The sequence below is a fragment of the Fundulus heteroclitus genome, chromosome 15, assembly GCF_011125445.2.
Source record: "Fundulus heteroclitus isolate FHET01 chromosome 15, MU-UCD_Fhet_4.1, whole genome shotgun sequence".
In the NCBI taxonomy this organism is placed as follows: domain Eukaryota; kingdom Metazoa; phylum Chordata; class Actinopteri; order Cyprinodontiformes; family Fundulidae; genus Fundulus; species Fundulus heteroclitus.
This window is the reverse complement of record NC_046375.1, coordinates 7064499-7090182: the sequence shown is the minus strand read 5'-3', so window position 1 is coordinate 7090182 and position 25684 is coordinate 7064499. Positions and strand designations below refer to the sequence as shown.

The following is a 25684-nucleotide window of genomic DNA, read 5'->3' as shown; positions in this document are numbered from 1 at the left end:
AAAATCAAGATGCAAAAGTATCTGTAATTTTAACATTTAATCTATTATCAAACTAAATATTTAATAGCTCCAATGAAAAGAAAGGGCTATATCCCGATATTATCTATCAGCTCTGACAATATTTTTGGCTTCTTCTGTAGCATTTAGGTATTAATGCGTGGCTGCCTGTGTGTTTAAACCACCTTAAGTGTTTATTGATGCTTTATTCAGCAAAAGCTAATCATACAGTGTTCTCTTTATGAAGTAAAACATCTTTTCTATAGTATTTGTATTAGTTTTCCGTTGTTAAAACTGCTTGTTTTGAGGCAATGAACAAATTAAGGTAAGTTTATGTAGATTATTTATAATTAATTATAGAGGGGGAACTCTTGTCGCATAATACAGATTAAACTGTCTGAGTGAAACTTGTTTTTTTTTATTTTTTTATTCTGGGGTGGGGGGGAAGAAAAACAGACATTGTCCATCATATGAATATTTTGTAGATTGACAATCTAGCCCTCAACAGTTGGTTTTAACCAATATTTCATAATGACTTTCTCTTTACTTTCAGCCATACATAGACTAGTTTTCTATCATATCTTCCCGAATTTTTATTATCTAATAACTTGTTAGTACGAGTATAGTGTGTCCATATGGTCTCTGTTATACCCATAGTGTCTGTGTTTTTCACCCCAGACAACATATGCCATACATTATACTTTGTAAAAATCCACGGAAGCAGCCGTATTTCTTCAATTTTTAAGGTGATAACCACTTCTCAAAAAGGCTCCATTATATTAATTGAAAAAAAAAAAAAAAAAATAATACATCTCGGAAGCCTGAATCAGCTTTATAAAAATGCCTAAAAAATTCATTTTATTGGCCAGAAAAGACAAAATAGGGCAAACCTGTTGACGATTTCAACATTTATTTTAAAATATCTTAAATGTTTGCCATGCATTGTTTACAGGGCATTTGTCTCTACCAGCTTTGCACATTTACAAATAAACGTTTTACCCATTCTTCTTAGCAATATAGGTCAAGCTCAGTCAGACTGGGTCAAGGTCATCTGTGAACAGTTTTCAAGCTTTTGCCAAGATTGTTCGCTGTGTGTTTAGTGTTGTGTTCATGATGAAAGTCGGGCCTCCACCCCTTTTCTCAAGTCTATTTAAGTCTATTTTTCTTCCAGTACTGCTGATTATATTTAGCTCCATCGATTTTCTCAGAAACACATCCCAACAGCATAATGCTGCCGCTACCATGTTCCAGAGGGCGGGTGGTGTGTTCAAGGTGGTATAGTTGGATTTCTCCATAGCAATCAGAACAGATTTGCATAACTCATGACTACTACTAGTCCTGTTGATAGATTTTTGTCCATTCATGAACTGGATTGTTACAGTTGCTCCAGAGAAACCATGGACCTCTTGCCTGATTTTCTCAATGTTTTTAATCTTTCAAATTTAGAAAACAATAAAAACAAAGCGTTTGTATGTGCAAATTCTAATTTATCCGGGTCTGTCGGTTAATGCATGCTCAGTATGAGGGATTGCTGCAAAGCCATGGACAATGCAGAGGACTGTCCACTGTGGCTCTACGTCCTTTGAGGAGGAGTGAATGCTGTTTGTTAAGACTTGATGCAATCTGCTGGGTTTCCCTAGAGAGGAAACTTTTTCACCAACCTGTCTGTATGATTTGATTGAATTTGACTTTATAAAGTGCCTTGAGATGACATGATTGACGCTATATAAATACAATTTAATTGAATTGCAACAGCAAACAGGCTTAAATAGGAGTCACCCGGACTTTCGTTCAGTTCATTCTAAAAATGTTTCGACACCTATCCAGGAGTCTTTTGTCAATTCTGGTGGCTCGCACTTGAGATAAAAACAAACCAACCAATTTGAAGAATACAAAGATCATTCAAAGCATTCATAGAGTATTCTCTATGTTTAATCCATCTTTATGAGAATTTGGATGCAAACTAAGCAAAAAAACGAAGGTGCAAGCTGCTGCATATGCTCACCTCTCCTGATGTCCCAGGTCCTGCAGGAGCGTGTCAGCATATTTCTGCCTCTCGCTGGGCTCCACATTGGACAATTTCTTCACCTCGCTGCGCACAAAGTACCAGAACTCCTTGACGCCATTCTCCACCTTCCTGCGCAGCTCCTCCTGAGTGGGGCCGGGTCCTGCAGAGAGGGGCCGGAAGATAATAGCAGGTTTTTATAATGCTTTGAAGGGCAGGTATCATCTAAGACAACAAACCACTAACGCAGATTCAAAGGAAGAAACAATGAAGAAATAAAATATGCTTTTTCTTTTGAGAGATTCTGGACATTGTGCATAAATAATCCCTTGCTATAAAATGTTCTGCCGGAACCATAACATTTTTTAATATTTCTAACTTTGTCCCAGGGTGTTACTTTGACCTCATTAGGAAACACTTGATCACAGCTTTTGCGCATCATCAAGAACTTTATACCCCTTTTGAACCCAAACAATGTGGAGCAACCAACGTGGATCCTGCTTGTGGCAGCTCTGGTTTCTGTTGAGAGGAAAAGAATGGAAAAAGAACAGAGCGAAGAACAGCCTCGAGCAGGAGGAGTCGGAGGTGGCGGTGGAGATGGTAAACCACTTTTTTTTTTAAACTTCCTATCTCAGACACTCTCCTCACTTTACTCGCTCGCTTGTGGAAAAAGCTGGAGGGTATTTTTAGCTTGTTCTCCCCCTGCAGCATGATGGAAAAACTGACCCTCCGCTGCCCTCCACGCTCACATGTCCTTTTTTATTTTCTCTCTGTCTCTTTTTCCTCTCTCTCAGTCTCTCATTTTGCCAGCGGGGGGATTCGCACAGCTCCCACTTCATTCACACGTTTCCCCCATTCACCTGACAGCTTTCCTGCCCCTTCTGACCACTGCTTAGAGTAGTAAGCGCGCACATATAACCCTGCCCCATTGAGAACGCGGTTCTGCCACCATCATCGCCAGGCTGCAGCAGGTTTAACACTGGCCTGGACTGACATCGTCCCTGCAGGCAAAAAGCTCCCACAAGCAGCTGAGTGGTTTCGCGCCACATCTAGATACATATCTTCAGCCCACACACACTTTCAATATGCTCAATATGCTCTGCACTTTCAACACGCCGTGTCAACCCTGTCTTGCAACCCCTTTGAAGGGCCTATTTTAAGGTTCCAGCGCACTTTTCATTATTCCACACTTTTTTCTAGAGCTAAAGTTCTAGAATTCCCACTTCGTTTCAGCCCCCGTTTAAAGTATAAACAAAATACTTCAGTATGAACTTGGCAGATAATATTATTATTGTCAGACTTTAAAACGGAGCCAGCAAACACTACAGAAAAATGAATAAACAGATAGAGAAATGACTGGGGAGATGATCGGATGGATGTATGGATACATACTTGATGGATGTCAATTTGAAACCACAGAAAAAGGAATAAAGTCTGCATAAATACTTTTCCATGCCCCATTTTCTTTTCATCGTATTAATCCAAACTTTTGTCTAATTCCACATGTCCTCATACTGCTTATGACCCTGGAATTTACCATCTCCGGTGAGTTTCTGGAAGCTGTGAATCTTCTGTTTGGCTCTGGTTAGCTGGTCCTCCAGGGAGCGGAGCCTTCCTGCGGCCAACGACCCAGCTTCTGCCTGACCCTCTGGTATCCTAGAAGGCAAAAAAAGACATTGGATGGCTTAGTACACGAATAGTAAGAAAAGAGGGCAGAAATATGTCAAAAAAACCTAAAATATTCTGAATGTGATCGTCCAACACAGTGATGGAATAACAAAATAATATTTTTATGATCGTTCAGTTATTCTGTGACTCACTTTAGACGGATTCTGCAAAGTATTCACTTGCAAACTATTTTAGTCAAAAAACTAACTTCTAATTGTCACTTGTGGCTCAGGAAGTTGGCGAAGCAGCAAGAACATCCTGTGGTTCGCCTGATTCGAGCAGTCTCTTGCTTGGGTGACTCTGGTCTCATCTTTCAATTTAAAAGTTGCTGAGAAAACTGAGCTGGGGAAGCTTGCATCTCACACTGCTCACCACTGAAACTTCTACAAATGTAATTTGCTAAAACGCCAGAGTGTATACCCCAGAGTCGTGCCCCAGTGTATTAATTTTGAGCTCAAGATTGTGCTGAGAATACAAACTGAATCAAAACAGGTACGTTAGGTTCAACCCGTCATCTTCTTCAAAATTCATCCAAGGATTATCCTAAATATCCTGTAAACTCAATGGCGATTTACAGTGAAATGCTACAATTATGTGAAATAATATGGAAATATAAAAAGTAATTGTAAAGCCAGAGTGCTAGTTTCAACTCGATGAATGCCAAATAAGCAATTGATAAATTTGTCAATAAATAATTGTACTTTTTCTAACAGCTTTAGTTTTACAGGAAGGGTGACTGAGTGAGATGAATCTAACTTGTCGTGGGGGAAGTAAGTATTTGGCCAGATGATTTTTTTCCCCCCACATTTACAAAGAAATTGACAAGCTCTAATTTTTATGATAGTTAAACCTGAATGAGTCTAATTTTATGATAGTTTACTTTTAATTTTACACAAAATAAAATCAGATAAAAATACATTAAACTTAGAAATTGCTTTACATGTCATATATATATATATATATATATTTACTTATAGCTGTTCCCAAAATTTCAGTTAGGATACTAGCTCCGACAGATTAGTTGTGCTCCTACTTTGCAAACCAACCAACTAGTTAAGCAACCAATTAACCAAACAACCAGCCAGCCAAACAATTAATCAAACAACTAGGCAAGCAATCAACCACCCAATTAAACAATTAACCAAACGACAAAGACATGACCTGATAACCAAACAGAAAACTAGCTAAACAACCAAGTAAGCCACTGACCAAAAAGCAACTAATCAACATCTAAGATGAAATCTGAAAAGCAAACAACCAATTAACTAAATTAACCAACCAACAAGCCAATTAATCGACATACCAACCAAACAAGCAACCAACAAACCAAACGATTAATCATCAACCCACCATCATAAAAACAACCTAAAAATGAAACAAGCAAGCCACCAACCAATCAGCCAATCATAGATGCCCCTGATCTGAAAATATGAGTAACAAAGCACACTTGTTTACAAAACCAATTCCTGCCATTCCAACCTTCTCCCCACCGTGGCCAAGATCCCATATTTGCATGAGGCTGTGATGTGCCACAAAAATCACAACAGGATTCTTGGTGAGAAGGGGACAAATGTTGGTGGGATTATTGTAAAATGGGAAATCTAAAATGATCAGTTGCTCGCAGTCTAGAGTTTAGTGTAGCCTAGATATATTTTATTGCTTTTATAACAGACAAATTATGCCTGAATACACATAAGATTAATGGTGCAGTGGCTAATAATATCTACTTTCTAATCCATTTGTGAATAAGATCTACAAGTCAAAGTGCAGATGAAAAGTTCTTGGCTGAATTAAAATAATTTTGAATCCAAATCTACGAGGGGTTTCAACAATTTGGACCCAAACTGTATATGTTTGCCAAGGTTGCAAGTATGTATTTTTTACCTTCTAAACTGATTTACAATTTATTCCCATTTATTCAGTCCATGCTGTTCTCACAGTCATAACCAAGCTTGCAAATACCATTCTGAATCTGAAACGTCAGACCAGGGCAGGATATGTTGCTGCTAAACCTTTCAGATACGTGACGAGAGCTCTAGAGCCGGACCAAAAATAGTGAAGCATGCAAATGAGATTCATTTCATCTAACTTCTTTACAGCAGAGAAAAACATGGCCTAGAATAATCGGAAAAACAGAACGCGACACGCGAGATGTTCTTGAGAATCACATGCTAAGAACCAGTCCTTACAAGAGTGCAAAGGCATTTCAGTTGGTCCTTTCTGATAACCCTAATACTAAATAAAATAACAAAAAAATTATTTTAATTACAAATGCTATTAAAAATTACTGCTCCATTCAGCTGAGAGTGGTAAGCGGGCTAATCTTAGGCTCCTCCACATGATAGAGACACCTATGATAAAAAAAAAGGGGGGGGGGGGGGAGTCACCAAATTTACAAATGCAGAAAAGCAGTTTTTCATTACCACTGAAAGGTTGTTTGGACAGACGTTCAGTTTAATTAACCTAATGTACAGTAATAAACTATTTTTCATTTGCATATATCTAAATTTATCTGCGGAACCGTTGCATATTTTAAGTGTTTAGTGAATTATCCCTGGCTGATAAATGCAAATTTGAATTAGCATTTTTACAGCCTCGCAGTTAACCGTGAATAACTACCACACACATGATCTCAAAACACAAATGAGCACTTTGACATGCTTAGTGCACCAAGTTATTATCAGTCAAGGGGGAGAAAAATGTCACTAACATGGTATAAAATCTGCCGGGTTTTTTTCTTCTTCGGGATTGTATGTGCAAATACCCCTGTGCATTAGACATAATGAATCATCAAGGCATGCAAACTCAATTTGCTCCTTCAGTAAAGAACATCAGCCGCCTGCAGGCACAGAGATGAGACTTTGAAAGTTGCAATGGCCCCTCTTGTCACAAAACTCCCCCTTCAATGTGCAAGTCTGGTCCCTCAGAAGCCCTTGCCTCCCACTTCACTGACTACTAACTGAGCAATCTACTTCAAGGGCATCCAAAGCGGTAGGAAAAAAAAAAGCGGAATATTTTACCTAGGCAGTACATAAACTAGTGATGGACAACATTTAACCTTTTACATTTTAATTTGTCCTAACTGGATTCAGATCTCTTTTCATTGTCAAAGCTTTGGTGTGTCCACTACAGGACACTGAGACGGATCATTGAAATTAAACCCCGTGACATTTCCTCTGCTCTATTATCTTTTGTACCACATTCATCTGGTTTTCCCCATAGGCCACACCTTAACATGCTGCTTAGACCACTGTACAAAAAGTAAGACTTAGTACATTATTTCCCAGGGGTTTTAAGTGTGACTAAAATGGTGACATAAAACAACTTGATATCTTCTTGAACAAAGAAGAAATAGGCCATAAAAGCATGAGCTAATTAGTGAGATCATCATATATAAGGGTTATATAGAATACAAATTGCCAGTGGACTTGTTATCGCCACAGTCTAAGAGAAAAATCATCACGAACAAGACATCTCCGTATAAAAATATGTCTAAACACTGAGCTGAATCAAAACTAACAGACACACATATGTCAGAAAAGGCAAACAGTGAATAAAAAAAAAAAAAAGATTGCTCAACCTGAATGAGAAATTAGTCAAGGCGGCTGGATTCAACAACACGTAAATAAAATAGGACAGGAAAGGTAAGAGATGAAAAGAAAACTCTGAGTTAGGGGAAGCAGGACGGAAATACGTGGAGGGATATGGAGGGATAAAAGACGAGCTCTGAAAACAGGGGGATGGTGAGGCCTACAACCTCTAAGCACTGCATTGGAAAGCCTGTGAGGTTTAAATATTTCGTCTGAGCTTCGCTGGTGAAACCACCGGCTCCCACCTCTACACCCACTGTTCAGAGATTTCACAAGGTGATCGGAGCCGGGGGACGGGGAAGTTTGAACACTGGGGGCCTGTGTGGCAATACTGCACCTATATTCCTGACTTAATCCACTCTGGCTGACTTCAAAAGGAAACTTATGGGCTGACCTAAAAAGTCATACATATGGATGGGGATGTAAAGCATTCTCTGAGGTTTAGATGAAAGAAAGCTACATGAACCCCCGTTGCCTTTATACAAAGAACCAACTAGCCTGTGTTTAAAAGGGGTATATCCATGCATGATTACATTGTGATGCACTTTGCATTTTAACTGTGGCTTGGTATCCCTGCAAACCAATCCACGTGCAATTTGGAAGTGTGCACCTCTCCACATCCTGTACTTAACATGTATATCCATGCGTAGCGAGGTGTTTTGCATTTGAACTGCAGTTTGAAAAATGAACAACTCCCCTTGATCTCCCAGCACTGGTCTATGTGCAATTAGGAGGTGTGTGTTTCTGCATAGCCTGTACTTAAAGAGGTACATCCCTGCATCATTAAAGGAGCACTAAGTAAGAAATGTGCTGTAAAATTAACCAAAATCATTCTCATTTGTCAGCTGGGAAGGAAGCAACATTCCCTATAAACAATCAGCCCTCTCCATAAACAATGTCTTAGTCAAGTTTTTCTTCTTTCAATATTAGCCTGTGTTTGCTTCCTGGTTCCTGAGCCAATCATATGACATTTCCCGAGGTTCCCAAAACAGAGCGCAGCATTTGGTGTTTCATCTTGGCAAAAAGATAAACCAGTAGGATTTTCATACTGGAAGCCAAAAAGAGAAGCAGACCAGAAATAGTACAGAACACAACATTATATACCGATCCTGTGTAAGTAAAAATTCAGTGGGGTTTCACAACAGCAACGGACCACTGAGGAGACAGCATAGGCTGTTGTCACTGGCAGGCAGCTGTGTATGTGTTGTTCCGATTTGAAACACTAGGTGGCATTATTACTTGTTGCTCATTTAAAGTTTTATGCATGTACTGTGATTAGAAGCTGCCTTACCAACAGTGAGTGTGGCCAGCCTTCAGCCTTAGCATGGTTCTCCTTCCCGATAACTAACCCATGCATTTTTGCATTCAGGCTACAAATTATACCCGAGCGACCACTGGTTCTAGCATGGTCTTCCAGCAATATATAGCCATATAATATGCTTTAAACGATGCTTTGTTCATGTTTAAAACTAGAAAGAAATCATGCTTTATTGCCAAAAATTTGAAGATTTTGTGGTCTTGATGTAGCCTAAAACAACTCCTTAAAACCCTGCAAAGACCATCCTTGTTGTGGCTGCCTTTTGTCATAGAGAGGCCTTAAACTGGTGTAACGGGGGCCTTAATAAACAGTGTGTTCTGGCATTTCTTGACAACTCAGTGCCTCTTACCACTTGACTTCAATAAGTCAAGCTAATAAACAACAGGAAATCAGAAGTAGGGAAAAAATTGGCGGAACAATCTGGTATCACTATGTAAACTCGAAGCTGTTTTGAAGAATTAAAGGAAGAGTTTTGACCGGGGCTTTGTTCTATTTCTCTACACTGATACATTTGTAGTTTGAACTTATCGTTTGACAAAACCAATTTCTATCTCTTTTTTTTTGCTCTTACGTCCACGGATTAAAACAGTGAAATTCCAAGTAAACCGATTCAGTATGCCGCATTCATGCCTCACATGTTCAGTGTATCTTCTGCTCGCCAACTCTACTTGACAGAGATATCCCAACCAGAGACAGCCCTAACAATGAGGCTTATGTGTGCCTGAGCTCGCCCTACAGATTGATGGGAGTTCAGGTCCGGAAGCGGCGCCAGAACCTGCTTTGCGGGGTTTACACGAGGACAATCCTTGCTTCTACCTTCACTTGACATGACATTGACCTCAACACACTAAGCTATACAAATGAGTTTTTCACAGTTAAAATTTGCATTCCAATTTGACTTGCAATATGGTGACTCGAATGAGGTAACCGTACTCAGAAAGTGTAGCTCTCACCAACCCCTGCAGACAGAATAAACTGAGAAACAAACAGGCACACATGAGAAGGAGCGTAACTGGGGTCTAATGGTCAATAACCTCTACCATTAAAAGACAATTCCAGTGAACCACGTAAAAACAATTTGTTAGAGATACACTTTTCTCTCTTTCCGTGTACATAAATCTGAGTCGAATGGTTCTGTGTGTGCAAATAATTCCTTGCATCCGTTTTAGCTCGCAGAACACATTACACGGGTTTAGAGATCTGCGTCGACTGTAACAGCGCTACGCAATGCATAAATCTCTTTTACCGCCTTGTTTCTGACATTATTGCACAACAGCAAACATTCTGTTGGCCCCGAGGTAAGCTGAAATAACAAATAAAACCGATTAGGGCAATGACTGTGGTCTCTGCAACTCCTCTCATCCCCTCAGATGTCATTTTTCATCTTCTCCTTGCTGCTCTTTACTTAGTGAGGTCCTAACGCCATCCATCATTCTCCCGATTCTCCTTTCCTCCTCTGCATTGTCCCCCTCCTCCCTTGCAACCTTCCATCCTTGCAGCCCCTCTGCTGGCATGCCAGGGGAGAGTGGAAAGGGGGGGACATCGATCAGGTCCTCATCACTCACTCCAGCTGTCACTCTTACCCACTTGCTCCCTCTGGTGTCGCACCATCAGGCTGGCGCGTGTCAGCGTCTCTGCGGGAGAAGTGGCTCTGTGCCCGAGGTGACTGACAGCTGCGGAGAGGGCGGAGCCAGACAGGCCGAGCAACTCGACCTCATGCTCACCTCTCATTAAAGTTGCCGGGTGATTGGTGGGTTGGCACGCTGCCTGTCACTCACATCACTCAAGAGTGGCCTGATTCATTGGACTGCGTCTGTAGGTCAGCCAGGTGACTTTAATTTGAATCCAAGCGCTGACGGATGCTGATTAACCGGACATGGCAGTTCAAAGAATTGTACACGGGGACTTCAATTGGTGGGATGAAAAGAAAAACAGATTTGATCTGTTTTTGCTGTTTCCATCGCGCTCACGATGTTTCAGATCATTAAATAAATTTTATTAACAGTCAAAGAAAATCTGAGTAAATACAATGCACTTTTCAAATGATTATTACATCATTATGCTTCCCAAACCCAAACTTGGATTTATGTGGAAAGCAATTTGTCCCCGCTGTTAAATCACAAATAAACTGATCCAGTCAACCTCACTTTCTCGTAGGCTGAGTTTCACATCACCATCCACGCTTTATTGCCAGACTTCTAGAGTCAGGAAACCCCTTTAAGAGAGCATCAAGTAGGCTTAAAATGTCTCCAAAAGCAACAGATCATAAGAGCAGATGAGAAACAAAGTCACTGACATCTAGAAATGGGTTGTAAAAACAACCTTTAAGGCTTTGGGATGCCAATAAACCAAGGTGAGGCAAGCGAGAAAACACTGAGGAGTGGTGAACCATCCCAGGAGCGGCCAGCCGACCAAATTACTCCATGAATGCATTCAAGACAAGGGAACCAAGAAAAACGTGTTAGATACTGTAAAACTTACTTGCGTCAATAAAAGTTGTTGGTCATGACTGAACAACAAGAAAGAGATTGGGAAAGAATGACATCTATGGAAGAGTCACAAGGCCAAAATAGCTGCTGACCAAAAATAATCCCCAAAACGTTCACTGTGAATCCTTTTGGTAGGTGTAAATTTCAGAGAAAAAAAAAATGACGGTCATACATAGTGGTGGCATTGTGATGTTCCGGGGCTGCTGTGCTGCTTCAGAACCTGGACAACTTGGACTTACTAACTGATGACTGAGGCGCACCACCAAGTCCGCCTCTGAACGGCTCAAAAATCGAAACAAAGGATTTGGAGAGGCCTAGTCAAAGTTCGGACTTTGATGAAGATGCCGTGGTGTGACCTCAAACCAGCTGTTCATGCTTCAAAACCCTCCAATGTAGCTAAACTAAAGCAATACTGCATAGAGCAGCTGGCCAAACTTCCACCACAGTGATGTAAAGCACTCACTGCCAATTTCTACAAATGCTTGATGGCAGCTATTGGCACCAAGGGTGTCCCAAATAGGTATTGAGTTTAAGGTTATTTTGCACATCTTTTTTCCCTTAAAATGGAAATCACTTGACGACAGCGTTTTGCATTTAGTCCGGGGATCTTTGTCAGATATAACATTTTTATTTGATGAACTGGAAGTTTGGAAACAGTACAAATCAGACAAAGTCCGTAAGGGGGAAGAATACTATTTTGTGTTGTCTGTGATTTATCAAATTATTTAACAGAAAAATCAACTTAGTGGTATAAAGAAAATAAATAAATAAACATGAGATTGTGTCAGATACATAATGACTGCACCATGCTGCCCGATAATGCCTAAGTCATCTATCTCTTGCTGCTGTGGAGTAATGACACTAAACAAGTTGAATTGTACTCCGATCTATAAATCAGCCTGAATGCAATGAGCTTTTCACAGTGCAAGAACTCAACACGATATGTAATAATGTCACTTTTATGGGTTTAAATTTCTCTGAGGCCACTCGTAAAAAATGAGCACACTTTATGTGACAGTTACGCACTTTGGATGAATTTGTCTTTTTTTTTTTCTTCCCCCACCCCTCCGCATCTGATGTCGGCAGGATGCACGTGAAGAACCGACTCTGCAACTTGTGCAGCGGGCAGAGATTGGTGTTCTCAGTCCAAATTAGAGCAACGTGTGAGAAGCCGAATTAGGTGATCAGTGAGCTGGCGAGTTGTTACACAGCCAGCCGTTCTGTAACAGTCTGTGACGTGCTGCTGTCAGCAGTTTGGTGCTGGAGATGGAGGAGGACGACGAAGGTGAAGGAGGTTTGAAAATGGGATGGGGGTGGGAAGGATTAGTCGTTGAGCAGGAGGCAGAGGCCGTGGTACGGATGATGGGCAGCCCGCTAACAACGCCTTTGTGTTTATTAAACCACCCATGTAAGAATAACAGACACTAAGGGGGTTCATAGAATGCCTTGCTAAAGAATTCAAACCCCTTAAATATTGCCTACAAGTCTAAAAGTATTCTAGAGGAATTCTATGTTATAGCTTAACACAACATACGGCAAATTGTGAAATCCAAGGAAAATTATTCATGATTTTTCAACAGACCACTGCCCACTGTCACTACACACCTATCCAGGAGCGAATGTTGCAAGTCAATCACTCGATGCAATCAGCTGCTGTTCTTTTAGATCCGATATGTTTTAACTAGTTTGAATAATAAACTGAACTTGACTGCTCAGTTTGATAACTAGGATCAAATTAAAATGTATTGACTTCAAATCGGTGTGTATGATTAGATTGACGTTCCTTTTCTTTGTAAAGTGCTTTAATACAACATTTGTTGTGAGTTGGCATAGAAACAAACTACATTGATCTGATTTGAAAAAAAAAAAATTCCACAAAAATCTAAAGAATATCCATCATTTAAAAACAGAAAGAGTAGGACACACCTGCAAACCTAGACAAGATAATCTGAAATCTTTCCTTTATGGAGAAAAGCACTATAAATATATACGTCAAACATGGTGGTAGCAGCATCATGTTGCAGGAACACTTTTCTACAGCATGGACAGGGAAGCTGGTCAAAGCTGATGGATGGAGCTAAATATAATGAGGAAGATAAAGACAGATGTTAGCCTTCCAGTAGGAAGACATAAAACATCCAGCCAGAACTACAATAAAACTGATAAGAGCATTTTCATGTGTCACAGCGGCTCAGTCAAAGTACCGATCTAAATCCAATTAAGATTGGCAGGACCTGAACATGTGTGCCCACAGATGCTCTCTTTTCAATCCGAGTAATGAGTAATGGGAAAACATTTCAGTTTCCAAAGCTGGTCGAGGCATAGCCCAAAGCGTTGCAACTGTAATTTCAGCGAAACGCAGTTCTACCAAGTATCGATTCAGGAGCAAAGAAAACATATACCCACCAGACTTTTCTGATTTTTAATTGTAAAAAGTTTGCATCATGGTGCTTCTACTTCAAAGATTATTCACTACTTTGTGTTTTCTGTAATACACAAAATCCCAGTAAAATAGTTTGGGGTTTGGGATTTTTGGTTTAAAGTAAAAAGAAAAAGGAAAAACTTCAAGGGCTAGGGATTCTCTAACACTAGGCATAAAAAAACAGACGTGAACAGAGCACAAAATAAGCCATTTTGCTGTTGATAGCTCATAAAGCTTAACCTCAGCAAACCAGCGGTCTACTTTTGGCCTGCCGTTCTGTAATACTTAGCTGAAGCTTAGTGGGACTTGACAAGGCGACGCAGCTCTGCCCCAGTAAACAACTGCGGAGTCCTCAGTCCCAGATCAACATCCTGAACTCAATAACAAGCTGAGAGCATGCAGTGTGTCAGGGACCCATCTGGACATCCGACTGAAAGCTGCACTTGTTTTTTTTTTTTTTTTTTTGTTTTTTTTTCTTATACTGTGAATTCCACCCTTGTTTGTGAGCCAATTCTGAATAATTACAAAAGCAGGAGATTTAATCAAGGACCAGCTGTCTGAAGTAATGCATGTGTGTGTGTGTTTTTTTCATGTTTGTTTGCACCGATGAGGTCCTTGCATCAAAGTGAATCCGAATATCACAGAGGAGCAGCTATGGCAACATCTGAAGCTTTCCCTTAATATGACAAACACACACACACACGGACACACAGGCACACGCACACACACACACACACTGACACACACACACACACACACACACAAGAATGCACCACCGCGTCTTCTACACATGAAGGCAAGCTCGCACACATCCACGTCCAGATCTGGGGTTCAAGTGTTTAGAGAAACACTGTCAGCATGCGGTGATAAGAGCAGAACCATCTGCCTCACTGTTACAAATAGCTTGAACGTGTGAAAGATGCTGCGCGGTTAATGGACTCGCACAATGTGCTATTGTCTTTTAAAATACCAAAAATCTGGTGAGACGTGTGACACACTATCCATCTGTCACACTCAGCATCTATCACACCACTGATTAAGCCGCTACAACTGTGGACGTCTGATGAGCCTTTGCTTCACCAGAAGCCTTTGGACGCTCTAGCATTTAAAATAATGTTGCGATTGGACTAAAAGGGAGCAAACAGCCTGTACTGGTTGCAGGGCGTTTAAACAGGTGCATTAAATCCACCGTGGAGAGCTTTTTATTTTTTGGGGTCTAAATGACAGATCATCATTCTCCGTACAAATAAAACACGGGGGAATGGTGCGGTTGTGGAGAAGCACGATAATATATTTAAACAGCAGCCAGTGGTCTGATAATGTCCTGCAAAACTGCAAGCTGCAACGCTGGATGATTTTAAAAGATGCCTAGAAAGTCTCAGCATACCAGATTAAAATGCTTTGTTTCTAATCCAGACGTTTTTTTCCCCTATGTTTGTGCAGTGACGGTAAAAAAGAAATAATACTACAATATCAGTGCTAAAAACACTAAAGTGGTAAGGTCGTACAGAAACACAAAAATATAATATTGTTATATAAAAAAAAAAAAAAAAAAACGGAGCCAAGATGGATAAGCTATGTGTACAAAAGCTAAATACACCTAATGTTTGCAATAACTTGGAGGAATTTTTCTTCCCTTGAAGCAAATTAGAGCCCTAATCGTTAGTCATGTTCAGCTAATTGTTTCTGCACAGCTCTCTTATGGTCCCAACACACCCTTTCAATCAGGTTGAGGGCTGACTGTGACGGGCCAAATGGAACATCGTGGTGTTTCTCCTTTTCAGCCACTCAGTTGGGGGGGTTTGCTGCTGTATGTGGGATCGCTAGATTTTTCTTATTGATACGTTTAAGCAGAGTTTCATCGATAGGACAGATGGCCTCACATTTCACTCTTGAACATTTTGGTAAAAAAAAAAGAAAAAGAAAAGAGGAGCACAGGTTCTGAAAAGCCCAAATCATCACCCCTCTGCTTCTATGCTTGACAGCTGGTATTTTCTCGATTGTGTTGATATGCTGTGTCAGAATCAGAATCAGCTTTATTTGGCCATGCTCGGGTGCACGATGAAGGAATTCATCTGACCTCCGATACCGTGCTCACAGCGTACAGAAAATGTGTATAGATATATAAAAAGTATGTTTGTATTGTTTTCTTTTGTTTATGTAGCAAACAGAAAAAGTCAGGTGAGTCTGGAAAGTACTATGTACTCATTTTGTTTCACCGCAGTGTAGCTGACTAACCAGGCTGTAAGGCATCCATTGTGTTCATCAGTGAGAAAGCTCAGGGGAAGAAACTGTCTCTGTGGAGGCTGGGTTTTGCTAATAGCACTCTGTAACACCAACCTGAGGGTCAAAGTCTGAACAGTTTGAGTGCACGACATATAGGCTTGCCCTGGATGGACGGAAGGTCAGCTCCGATGACCCTCTCTGCAGACCTAATTGTTTGTTGTAGTTTGGGCCTGTTCTGTTTTGTGGTTGAACCAAAACCCCACAGCCATGGACGAGCACAGGACAGACTCCTCTGCTAGGTCGCACCTTCTTGAGTTGCCGCAGCCAGTAAAGTCTCTGCTGGGCCCTCTTACGAACAGTGTCTACTGTATGTGTGAGGACCATCTCAGGTCCTGGGAAAGGGTGGTTCCTAGGAACCGGAAGTGATCCAGGGCTGACAGTGTTGCACCAGTGGACCAGCCAATCCACTTCCGGCCTGTTCAAACCAATGACTGTGGCGTCGTCTGCAAACTGCAGGAGTTTCACAGACTGCACCAATGAGGTCCAGTCATTTGAGTGCAGCAAGAAGTGGTATGGGGAAAGAAGACGCCACTGGGAGAGCAGGTGCTGATGGTTCTTGACTAAAGGTGCTGTGTTACTGCTGGTCAGTCAGACACTGTGGATCCTATCATATGTCCCTGGTGGTTGAGGTGATGCAAGATGAAGTGTTGTCCCAAGCGGACTGTGTCATCTGCCAACCTGTTTCCCCACTAAGCAAAGTGAAGGGGGTCTAGCAGGCTTTTGTGATGTCCTTCAAATGCTTCAACACCAGTTGCTCGAAGGATTTTTTTTTTTCTTGCCATAGATGTCAGGGCGAAAGGTCTGTAGTCATTGTTGCTAAGATGACCCGGATGAAGATGGAGCATTTGAAGAGGGAGGGAACTTCACACAGCTCCAGAGACTTGTTTAAAATCTGAGTGAAGATTGGGGCCAGTCGGCCAGTCAGTGCAGGCGCAGACGTGAAAGTAGAAGGGGTGATATGGTTGTTGGTAGGAGTTGTATGTAGTCCTTTGCGTGTGGGAGTTAGGTGTGAATGGCTGGTCTTCAAAACCTACAGAAGACGTTCTTGAGGTGGAGGGCCACTGAGAGGGTCATTACGGCATGGAGAGACAGGCTCCTATAGCTTGTAATGTTTTTTCAAGATCCTCTAGACTGAAGCTGGATGGTTGGATAAGAAGCCACACTTTAAATTCACACTGTATCTTCTCTTGGCTGCTCCTGCCCTACCTGTACACAGCCTGGTCCCCACTGCTGTATGTCTCTTCTTTGGTCTGATTTGGCGTTCCTCAGATGTGAAGACAACCATGGTTTATTGTTGTTAGATGTGAGATAGGTCTGCACGCACATGTCCTCATAAAATCTGATGTACTATATGTTGTCACAGAGTCATTAAATGTATTCAGGTCAGTGGATAACGCTTCAATAAGCCCTCCAATCTGTGGAATCAAAAGAGGTCTGTGACATATGCTTTGACTTGTCAGTCCACTTTCTAACAGTACTAACCACAGGCTTAGAGGTTTTCCGTTGTTGTTGTTTTTTTTCTGTAAGTTGGAATGAGATGAAGCAGACTGTGATCAGAAAGTCCTAGGGGTGCACATGGAACAGCACGGTATGCATCTATTAAAGCTGTGTAACAGTGATCCAGAGTGTTTTCATTCCTGGTAGGACGCTTAATATGCTGTCCGCATTTTGGAAAATCACTTTATTAAGGGGATCACACTTGCAGATGATCTGATAAACTGGAATGAACGGGAAAGCGAGGCGGAATATTAAAATTGAAAGGTGGTGTACCGCGAGGGTAGCAAAGTATTTGTTTTGCATTGTTAAAGTGTAACTGGTAGATTGACAAGGAGGCAAACGTATTTCCCCATCTATTGTTTATGTATCATGCAAATGGAGCAGATTTCCCTGCTCTGTGTCAAGCCATCTTTGCTAAATAGCATGAATGCAACCTGAATCCAACACTGGTACCTGATATTAAACACCAACATCTTTGCATTTATTACATCGTTCATTTATAGGGCCCACTTTGACAGCTAACATAGTAGTTAGTTTAGTTGTCAGCCTGGTAGCTGCTTTTGTATGTCTCTGACAGGCAGTATTGTCCTTGGGCGAGGCTAACTCTGAAAAACGAGCAAACAAGCATAGAGCTATGTGATAAGATGGCAATAGTTTATAATAAATGAACTGTTAGATTATAATATAATGGGAGCATATTGAAGTAGGGCTGGTCGATAAAGAAAAAAAATATATAGATAAAATAGAAATCATATTGATCGATAATGATAATTATGAACAAATTCAAAACATATATTTTAAGTACAGCCCTGGCCATTTTATGCTGTTGCTTAGCGACCTATTTTTAGATACAGTACTGACAAACACTGAATTCAAACTCAACCCTTTATTCAACCAACTTTTTACCAAAACGACAAGTTTTTAAAAAAGAAAAAAAGAACACATGCTCTCTGAACTCTTTGAAGGGGGCGGGGCTTGGTGACCGAGCGTTTCCTGGGTCTGTGTTTGTGATTGGTTGGAAGAATGTAATGACTAATATTAACCTACATGGCTAAAATGCATAAGGAAAGAAAACTGTTATTCTATAGAACTTTTTATTGACCCTTTTTTCTATCATCGACATACGTCTATCGATCAATAGATCATCCAGCCCTATATTGAAGCGTGTTTGTGTTTGTTGCAGCGGACAAATCATGCCAATCTAACATTTTGTTACCTGAGAGATTCGGCCATGCGCCGCAGGTCTTCATTCTGCTGCTTGAGCCGCTCCAACTTGGCCAGGATTTTAGACAGTTCTCTGCTGGATCGCTCCGGATGCTCGCTGTCCCTCACCAAGTGGCCCCCGATGTAGAAGAGGAGTGTGCCCCAGGCCAGCAGCACCAGGGTAATCCACCGCCATGAGCCTGCCCAGGGCCGCATGCTTCCACCGCGCCCACTGGTAACGTCTTGTGGTGTGCCCGTCCACCCGTCGGTCCACCAGCCGGCCTGCCTGCCTGGATGCGCACGCAAGCTCTGTGCCCCGTCACCAGAAATGCCACCGCGCTAATCTTTGCACTGGCATCTTCGCGAGGATGACAAATGGCAGATAAGTGGGAGACTTTCGCTTCTGTGGCTCAGAATTATCTACGGAAAGGCAATACGGTGTTTCTTCAGTGAACAGCCAGTCTTTGCTGTGTGCTAAAGCATGGCGGCCCGATTGATGGCTTCAGCTCTCCCCCAGCTCCACACTGGCCAGCCTTTCCAAGAGCACTTCGCTGTGTCCTTCCAGTCCCTCTGGATTCTCTTATTCAAGTTGCATTCTGCAGAAACAAACACAGAAAAGACAGTCAGCTGGGTCCCCTGTGGTTAATCCTGATATTAAAAAAAAAGCTCATCAATTAGTTTGGGATTTTCAAATGTCTCCCGAAGAAGTAACACAACTGTAGGATTAACAACAATAACGACACAATCCCAGCAGAAAGCCTGAAACAGACAGTTCCTAAGCAAAAGAATGCACAAAGCAGTCCTGGATGCTGCTGACTGGTCACGACGGAGACCTGTCTCAGCAGCCCGCAGGATTGATCAGTGTGACACTGCAATTTGCATTTACCCACTGATGTGCAGTTCCTAAACAGAGTTGCACTTCTGTAGAGACAGGACACGGATGTTATACTTTGTGTCTAGCTCATTCGCCCATTTCTATGCATGAATCAACTCAACTTGTACATACACAGAAGCAACAACATTTAAAAGAATCCATTGTTTATTTTCTTTAATCTACCTGACGTTCACCCCCAGCCCTAATCTATTAAGGTTAGTTGAATCACAGTTAATACATTATTCTGGACAAAATAGAAATGACTGGTTTTATCATCTGCAAACTCAGATTCTTTTTTTAAGGATCAGAACAAATACGTGAAGGGAAAGTATTGCAGGTTCCCTGATAGATGTGGGAGGTACAGAGATTTAAAGATTATCGCCACTAAAGAATCAATGTATATATCCTTAACCTTTATTCATTTTGAAATGAACCACCAATTTATTAATGCGTTAATAAAAAGAAAATGGTGGAGTTCAAGGTATTGGAACAATCATCTCAAGCTCATCAAGGAAATATCTGATTCTAATCACTGACCCATTAATCTTTGTGTCTCCAGCAAAAAAAAAAAGAAAAAAATAGAAAAGAATTTCCTTACAAGCTCTGTGACAGATTGCACTAGTGTCAAGGTGATTCAGTGAGCTACCAGAGAAGGGGAACAAATAGAAATGAATGAATAAATAAATAAAATAAAAATAAAAATCCCTGGATCCCCCCCCTTTCCTTCATCCCAAAGCAGCAGAGAAGATGGGGATGGATGCGCGCTGGGTTTATGAAGCAGCCTTCTCTGTCAACTCCCAAACAAAGCCCTGCCATACAAACCAGCACCAGACCTGTGACAGGATGAGGACTGGCAGATATGTGCGTGTGCGTGTGCAAGCCATCTACGTGTGTGCCATCATAACAGCACGCTAGAAATAATGCCAAACATCCTAGACGTTGCACGAGCAGCAGCGGTTAGGATGGGTGTGATTGGCATGTCGCAGTGTGTCTCTTGGTGTCTCTGTCTGGGAGCGTATGGAACTGAGGAAAATGCTCCTGCCGGGGTTCTCCTGGCAGCCAGGATTAGCCGTAGCTCATGTTTACCGCCACGGTAAAGTTGATATGTTGGACATAAATGGTGCCGTGCTGTAAAGTTTTAGGGCCTGCCCAGGCAACAGTGGCGCAAACTTCCCAGCACGGAGTGACTCGGATCAGTAAAACAGACGCGCAGATGAATTCTCCTCTTATTGAACGATGGGGGAATATTGAAATCTATGCAGGAGTTAGAAACAGTTGCTGTTATGCCTAACCTAACCTGGATTGGCACACGGGGAGCTCCTCTTTATGCATGCACAACAACGAAGTGCTGAGCTGTGTTTTATTATGGAAAATAAGGGGTGCGTGAGGATAGCACTCTGCTAGATAATGCATGATTTGGACTTCACTAAAAGCCGGGCCGACTGAAGCCTCGTCGCTGTGTTTGAGGAACTGTAAATGGGGTTTAGGTGCAGCAGACTAAAACTGATACATGTTAAAAGCGCTCAATGCTCAAATCGGATTTGACTAGATTTTGAGATAAACTTCAACCTACTTGTGCAGCTCAAACCAGCGAGTGAATCATTCCCACTGGTGACACCGACTCAGCAAACCAGGATGTAACAGTGCCACACAACATACTGTGCATGAGGGTATTTACTTTCAGGACACAGAAGAAAAAGGGGAAGTAAAAAAAAAAAAAAAAAAAGAAAAATCTGTTTTCATATGCAACTGCTTTTGCACCACAGCCAAACAGGATCTAAATTTCCAACCACTTTACTCGAGAGCTCATTGTTGCTAGGTAACAAATAACTTCTCCAGTGGCCTTTAATATCGGTTTCTTTTTCTTCCCAGGGTTTTGTGGTGCTGACAAGTCCAAGCTCCTTGATTTTTGATTGTTCTGGGAAAGGGAACTGTAAATGACAAGGTCAATGTTCCAATAACTCCCGAACTGAAAGATCTGGGAATGCAAGAGGTTCCGCTGCATCCCGAGAGTGTCTTTGTGACGATGACATTGAATGCCGTCAACCTTAAATGTCATAAAATTCATAAGGAAAACTGACACTGTCAGCACACAAAAAAAAAAAAAACGTCCTATATTGTTAAGCATTACTAACTTCTTACAACTGCTTTTCATCTTATCTTTTTGTTTCATGCATTACAAGTATTTTAAGACTTTTGACTGTAGTTCAGCTTTAGTTTCTAAGAGACCACAAAAATGTTCTGTTGCTATGGGATCATGGATTGAAGTACAAAATTAAATAAATAAGGTATTGAATTAAAAAGGTTCATAAAGAGTTCCTATAGAGCTTTTGCTCCTTTTTTTCCTCTCTCCCCATTGTGTCTAATGCTTCGCTGGTTTGGTAATTGTGAACAGCTGCTTAATGTTAATATTTTGTATTAGGAAAACAAGAACATTCATTTTAATTTTCTTGTGAAAATAATCTCTCCTGTGGCTGATAAGTATCAAAAAGAGCTTGTGACTTTGACCAAACTGTGTGAATCCACATTTAGAAGCAACACATTTTTTGTTCATTCATTTTAAAAAGTTAAAACTCTTGGAGATATGAGGTTCCTGTCAGACTGGGACAAATTGTGACGCAGGAACTTGTACAATTATTCAGGTAAAAGCATCACCACAGTTGGGCTGGGTACACAGTTTATTTCCGCTATCTCAGTCTTCAGAATCTTTAAGCTCAAGTTTTTAATGATAGCCTGAGGTAGCCTGTCGCGTTAATGTATTACTGCTGGAGCTGCACAAACTCAATCAGTGGTTATGTCTGTACTGTAATTTGCAGCCTTTTCATTTATTGTAAATCGTTTGCTGTTGGTTTTCTTTATGCATATATACATGCACATTTTGTAATTTCCTTAAAATGATCCTCCCCAGCTGCGCATTTTTAAACTGCACAGTATTTTTCTGGTGTTGTGAATTTGCCCTTACTGTACAGTCCTGTATTCTTATCTTTTGTTTGGATATTTTTACCTTTATGTGAATCTGCCTGCTTCCATTTTGGCCGTCAACTTCCCCGCTGAGGGACAATAAACGATATTTATTTCCAATTGCATAGCACAAATTAATGGCCATAGCAATATCAGTGTGCACATTATCATAAATAACTGCCAGAATAAATGTTAGGTAATTATTCAAGTATCATGCACGTGGTAACACTTATTGTTTAAAGGTATAGTGGACGATCTTCTTTTGGGTTCGAGTTCCGGAGGGGATTATCTTATCTATCGGTTGTCCCACATGTGTGTTTATATATGCAGCGAGCTCCGATTTCAGCCGTTCATTGTAAATGGCTGAGAGTCACATGAAACAAGCTGCCTTACAAGTTTATGAGAAAAAGAGGAATGCCTCAGAAGACAGAAATAAGATCAGGTTGTGTTTGGGAGATTTTTTTCTCCATGCGATCCCCCTGAGGAGCGGAAGATGGCAGGTAGGACTGTCTTGTGCACGAGTGAAGTTATTCAAAATAAAACTTGGACGATTCTTACCTAAATTTCCGAAAAAAAGAGTCCACTAAACATTTAATGTAGCATAAAATGTTTGACAGCGCACAGAGCCGGCAAGGTGGTCAAGTCACAAAGGAGCTACAATTAAATAGTTTTACTGATAACGAAGCAGGTGTTGACCAGATGCAACTATTTCCCAAAATGCTTGCTTCACAGATGGAATTAATGAATTTGCTGTTTTTTGTCAGTGGCTTGATAAACTGCTCATTATCTGGATGTTATGTTGGCTGCGAACAGTAAAGCAAAAAGACATGAACGCTTCCTAAAAAATTGGTTTGTTTATCACAAGACATATACAGTTATTGCAACGCTTTTACTTTATTAATACTGCCACATTTTCCCAATATCCTGCAGCTCTAATTGCTGCTCAACAACAAAGTGAAAATTATTACAGACTTTCCTGACACCACTGAACTTAAATTCAGTCCCCCCCATAATTGTGTAACAGTGTCAAAATAAGTTAGATAATCTAATTACTTTACTCAGAGAACACCGAATACGACTGTAACCTCGTTCAATAAAACCCTGGTAAATAAACATACTCTGATCAGAAGGAGTGAAAACTGCAGGCTCGTGTGTTGATCCGTTTTCTAAATGAAAGCCATTTGCAGCAACTGAACATTAGGAAAATGATCACCAACAATGGCCAGTCAGTGGCTTCAAAAAAAACGAGCGGAGATGGTGCTACGGTCCCTTCTCATCACGCCTTTCAGCTTAGCTGTGGCTTTGATGTAGCAGCACAGGAGAGGAGAAACACATTATAAAGTTTCAGATAGCTGGATTTTTATAATTAAAAGAACGAGGAGATGTCTATTGAGTCCTGTGTCCGCAGAATGTAACCCGATTAAAGAGAAATTGTTGCTCCGCTATGATACTCTACTACAATTTGTTCCACTGATGACAATCTGCCAGTGTAATATTCCACTGAAGATTTGAGCAATTTCGAAACCCTCTCACATCTGCCCTTCAGTCAAACGAACAGAAGGGTATACATTATTAATGGAAATCCTAATAATGTCAGTTAAATAAATAAGAGTTCCCTACTGTGGGACAATTATTCAAGTTGGACTGTGGAACAGACTTGCTGACAGAGGGATTTTAGAGAAGTTTTCCTCTTTATTCCCCTAAATCCTCCGCCTCAAAGTAAAGCGGAGACATGAATGCCAGCTCTTAGTGGTTATGGACAGGATGAAATATGCTTCCCTTTAAACGTCCAGCCCTGCTACTTTAAAAAATGGGTATGATAAGTGGGCCTGTGCTGATCATAAACACAACCTTTGTCTGCACCTGCTGCACTCCAGCTCACCAAAGGCTTACTCTTAACCTTGAATTTCAGACAACATTATTATGTCCCAGTGTCCCCTTCGCGTCTGAGCAGCTGAAGTGCGTCTGACCCCATAGGGTGGCCTGTTGGCACCGTCACAAAATGTCGCAGAACAAGAGCAAGTGGAGAAAGCCCAGGGGGGTCAGCAGGACAGACCTGTTTTTGGGAATGTTGGTGATTTCTTTAGTGTCTTAGGCAGTAATAGGGGTTATTTATCTGCATCCCACGGTCTCCAGCCAATAAGAAGTGCGATGAGGTTTGATACTGAATTATGCATGCAGCTCAACTAAGGGCAGCTCCTATTACACGAACACAGCAACTCAGCTTTGAGGACAATGACAAGGGAGCACCAACCATATTGCACATTTTAGAAATAAGTGCCCTAAAGAACATAGGAATGTCCCTTAAAACATTCTAAAGTATATATATATATATATATATATATATATATATAATATACACACAGTATGTACTTCTCATTTCTGCTAGCTCGGAGGATTTTATATATTGTGTGTTCACTGCTACAGGCAAATCTAAGGGTTTTTCTTGCACGATGTGATGCGTGTCATGGCACATGGCTTGGTAGAGGACAGATATGGTTGTGCTTGAAAATAAGGTGCCAGATCAGGAACTGAGAGAGGGGCAGTCTTGAAAAAAAAAAAAAAAGATTAAATGAAGAAAAAGGACGCGGAGAAGCCTTTTCGCACAAATTTGCACATATATATGCGCCACTTAAATATTTATATGACAGATGAAGCCCAATGCAAGCCTCCACTGAGGTGGAGATGGGTCTTTGCTGATAACATCAAAGTATTCCAAACAATTTAGGCCTTTCCAGGGCAGCACATCACCAGTTTGAGACATTTGATTGTCCTTATCAGTATATGAGATACAATGCTGGGGAATTTCTGGTTGGACTACAAAGACAAAACATTAACAAGAAAAATGCCGACTCTGGCGGCGGTTTTTATCTATAATATACCCTGCAGTGGTCTTTGCTGAGCAGGCAGTTTTTTTTTTTGACAAACAGACATCTTTGTCACCATTAAGCTTAAGTTACTTCTTACTGTTTCATAGCTGACAGCAAAGTTTGTGTAAAACTCTAGTTCAGCAACCTGCCATTGTTTAAAGATTTTATTCTACAGAGCAACAGAAGGAGTTTTAGACACACCCGGGCGACACCTTTTGAACTGAATCAGACATCTTGTGTTATGTAGTATAAGTAAAGCATAAATGTTACTTCAAAACATTTCAACAAAAAAATAAAACAGTCACCCGGTTATCGCAATAAAGTTATGAGCCCTGCCTTCCTAAGATGTAAAAATTCTCGTATTTTACCTGCTTTTCTCAAGGTCATGTCAAAATGTCCACGTAATACCACTAATGAAACGCCATATTACCATGCTGGCCTGGAACCAGGACCAGTTGAAGCTGTTTATCCAAATGTCAGACAGTATCTACGTTTCTCATAAAC

At 41.0% G+C, this 25684-nt stretch overlaps 1 protein-coding gene across 1 annotated transcript in view; it reads right to left on the bottom strand.

The window, feature by feature from the left end:
• fut8b (fucosyltransferase 8b (alpha (1,6) fucosyltransferase)) overlaps positions 1-25684 on the bottom strand; it is a 129586-nt gene that overhangs the window by 39904 nt on the left and 63998 nt on the right. Inside the window, exons 2-4 of the mRNA XM_012869111.3 lie at positions 18489-19071; positions 3540-3658; positions 2003-2165 (exon numbers count right to left, since the gene is read on the bottom strand). Of these exons, the coding sequence (XP_012724565.1) occupies positions 2003-2165; positions 3540-3658; positions 18489-18691 (485 nt within the window). The 5' untranslated portion in view covers positions 18692-19071. The remainder of the gene's footprint in view (positions 1-2002; positions 2166-3539; positions 3659-18488; positions 19072-25684) is intronic.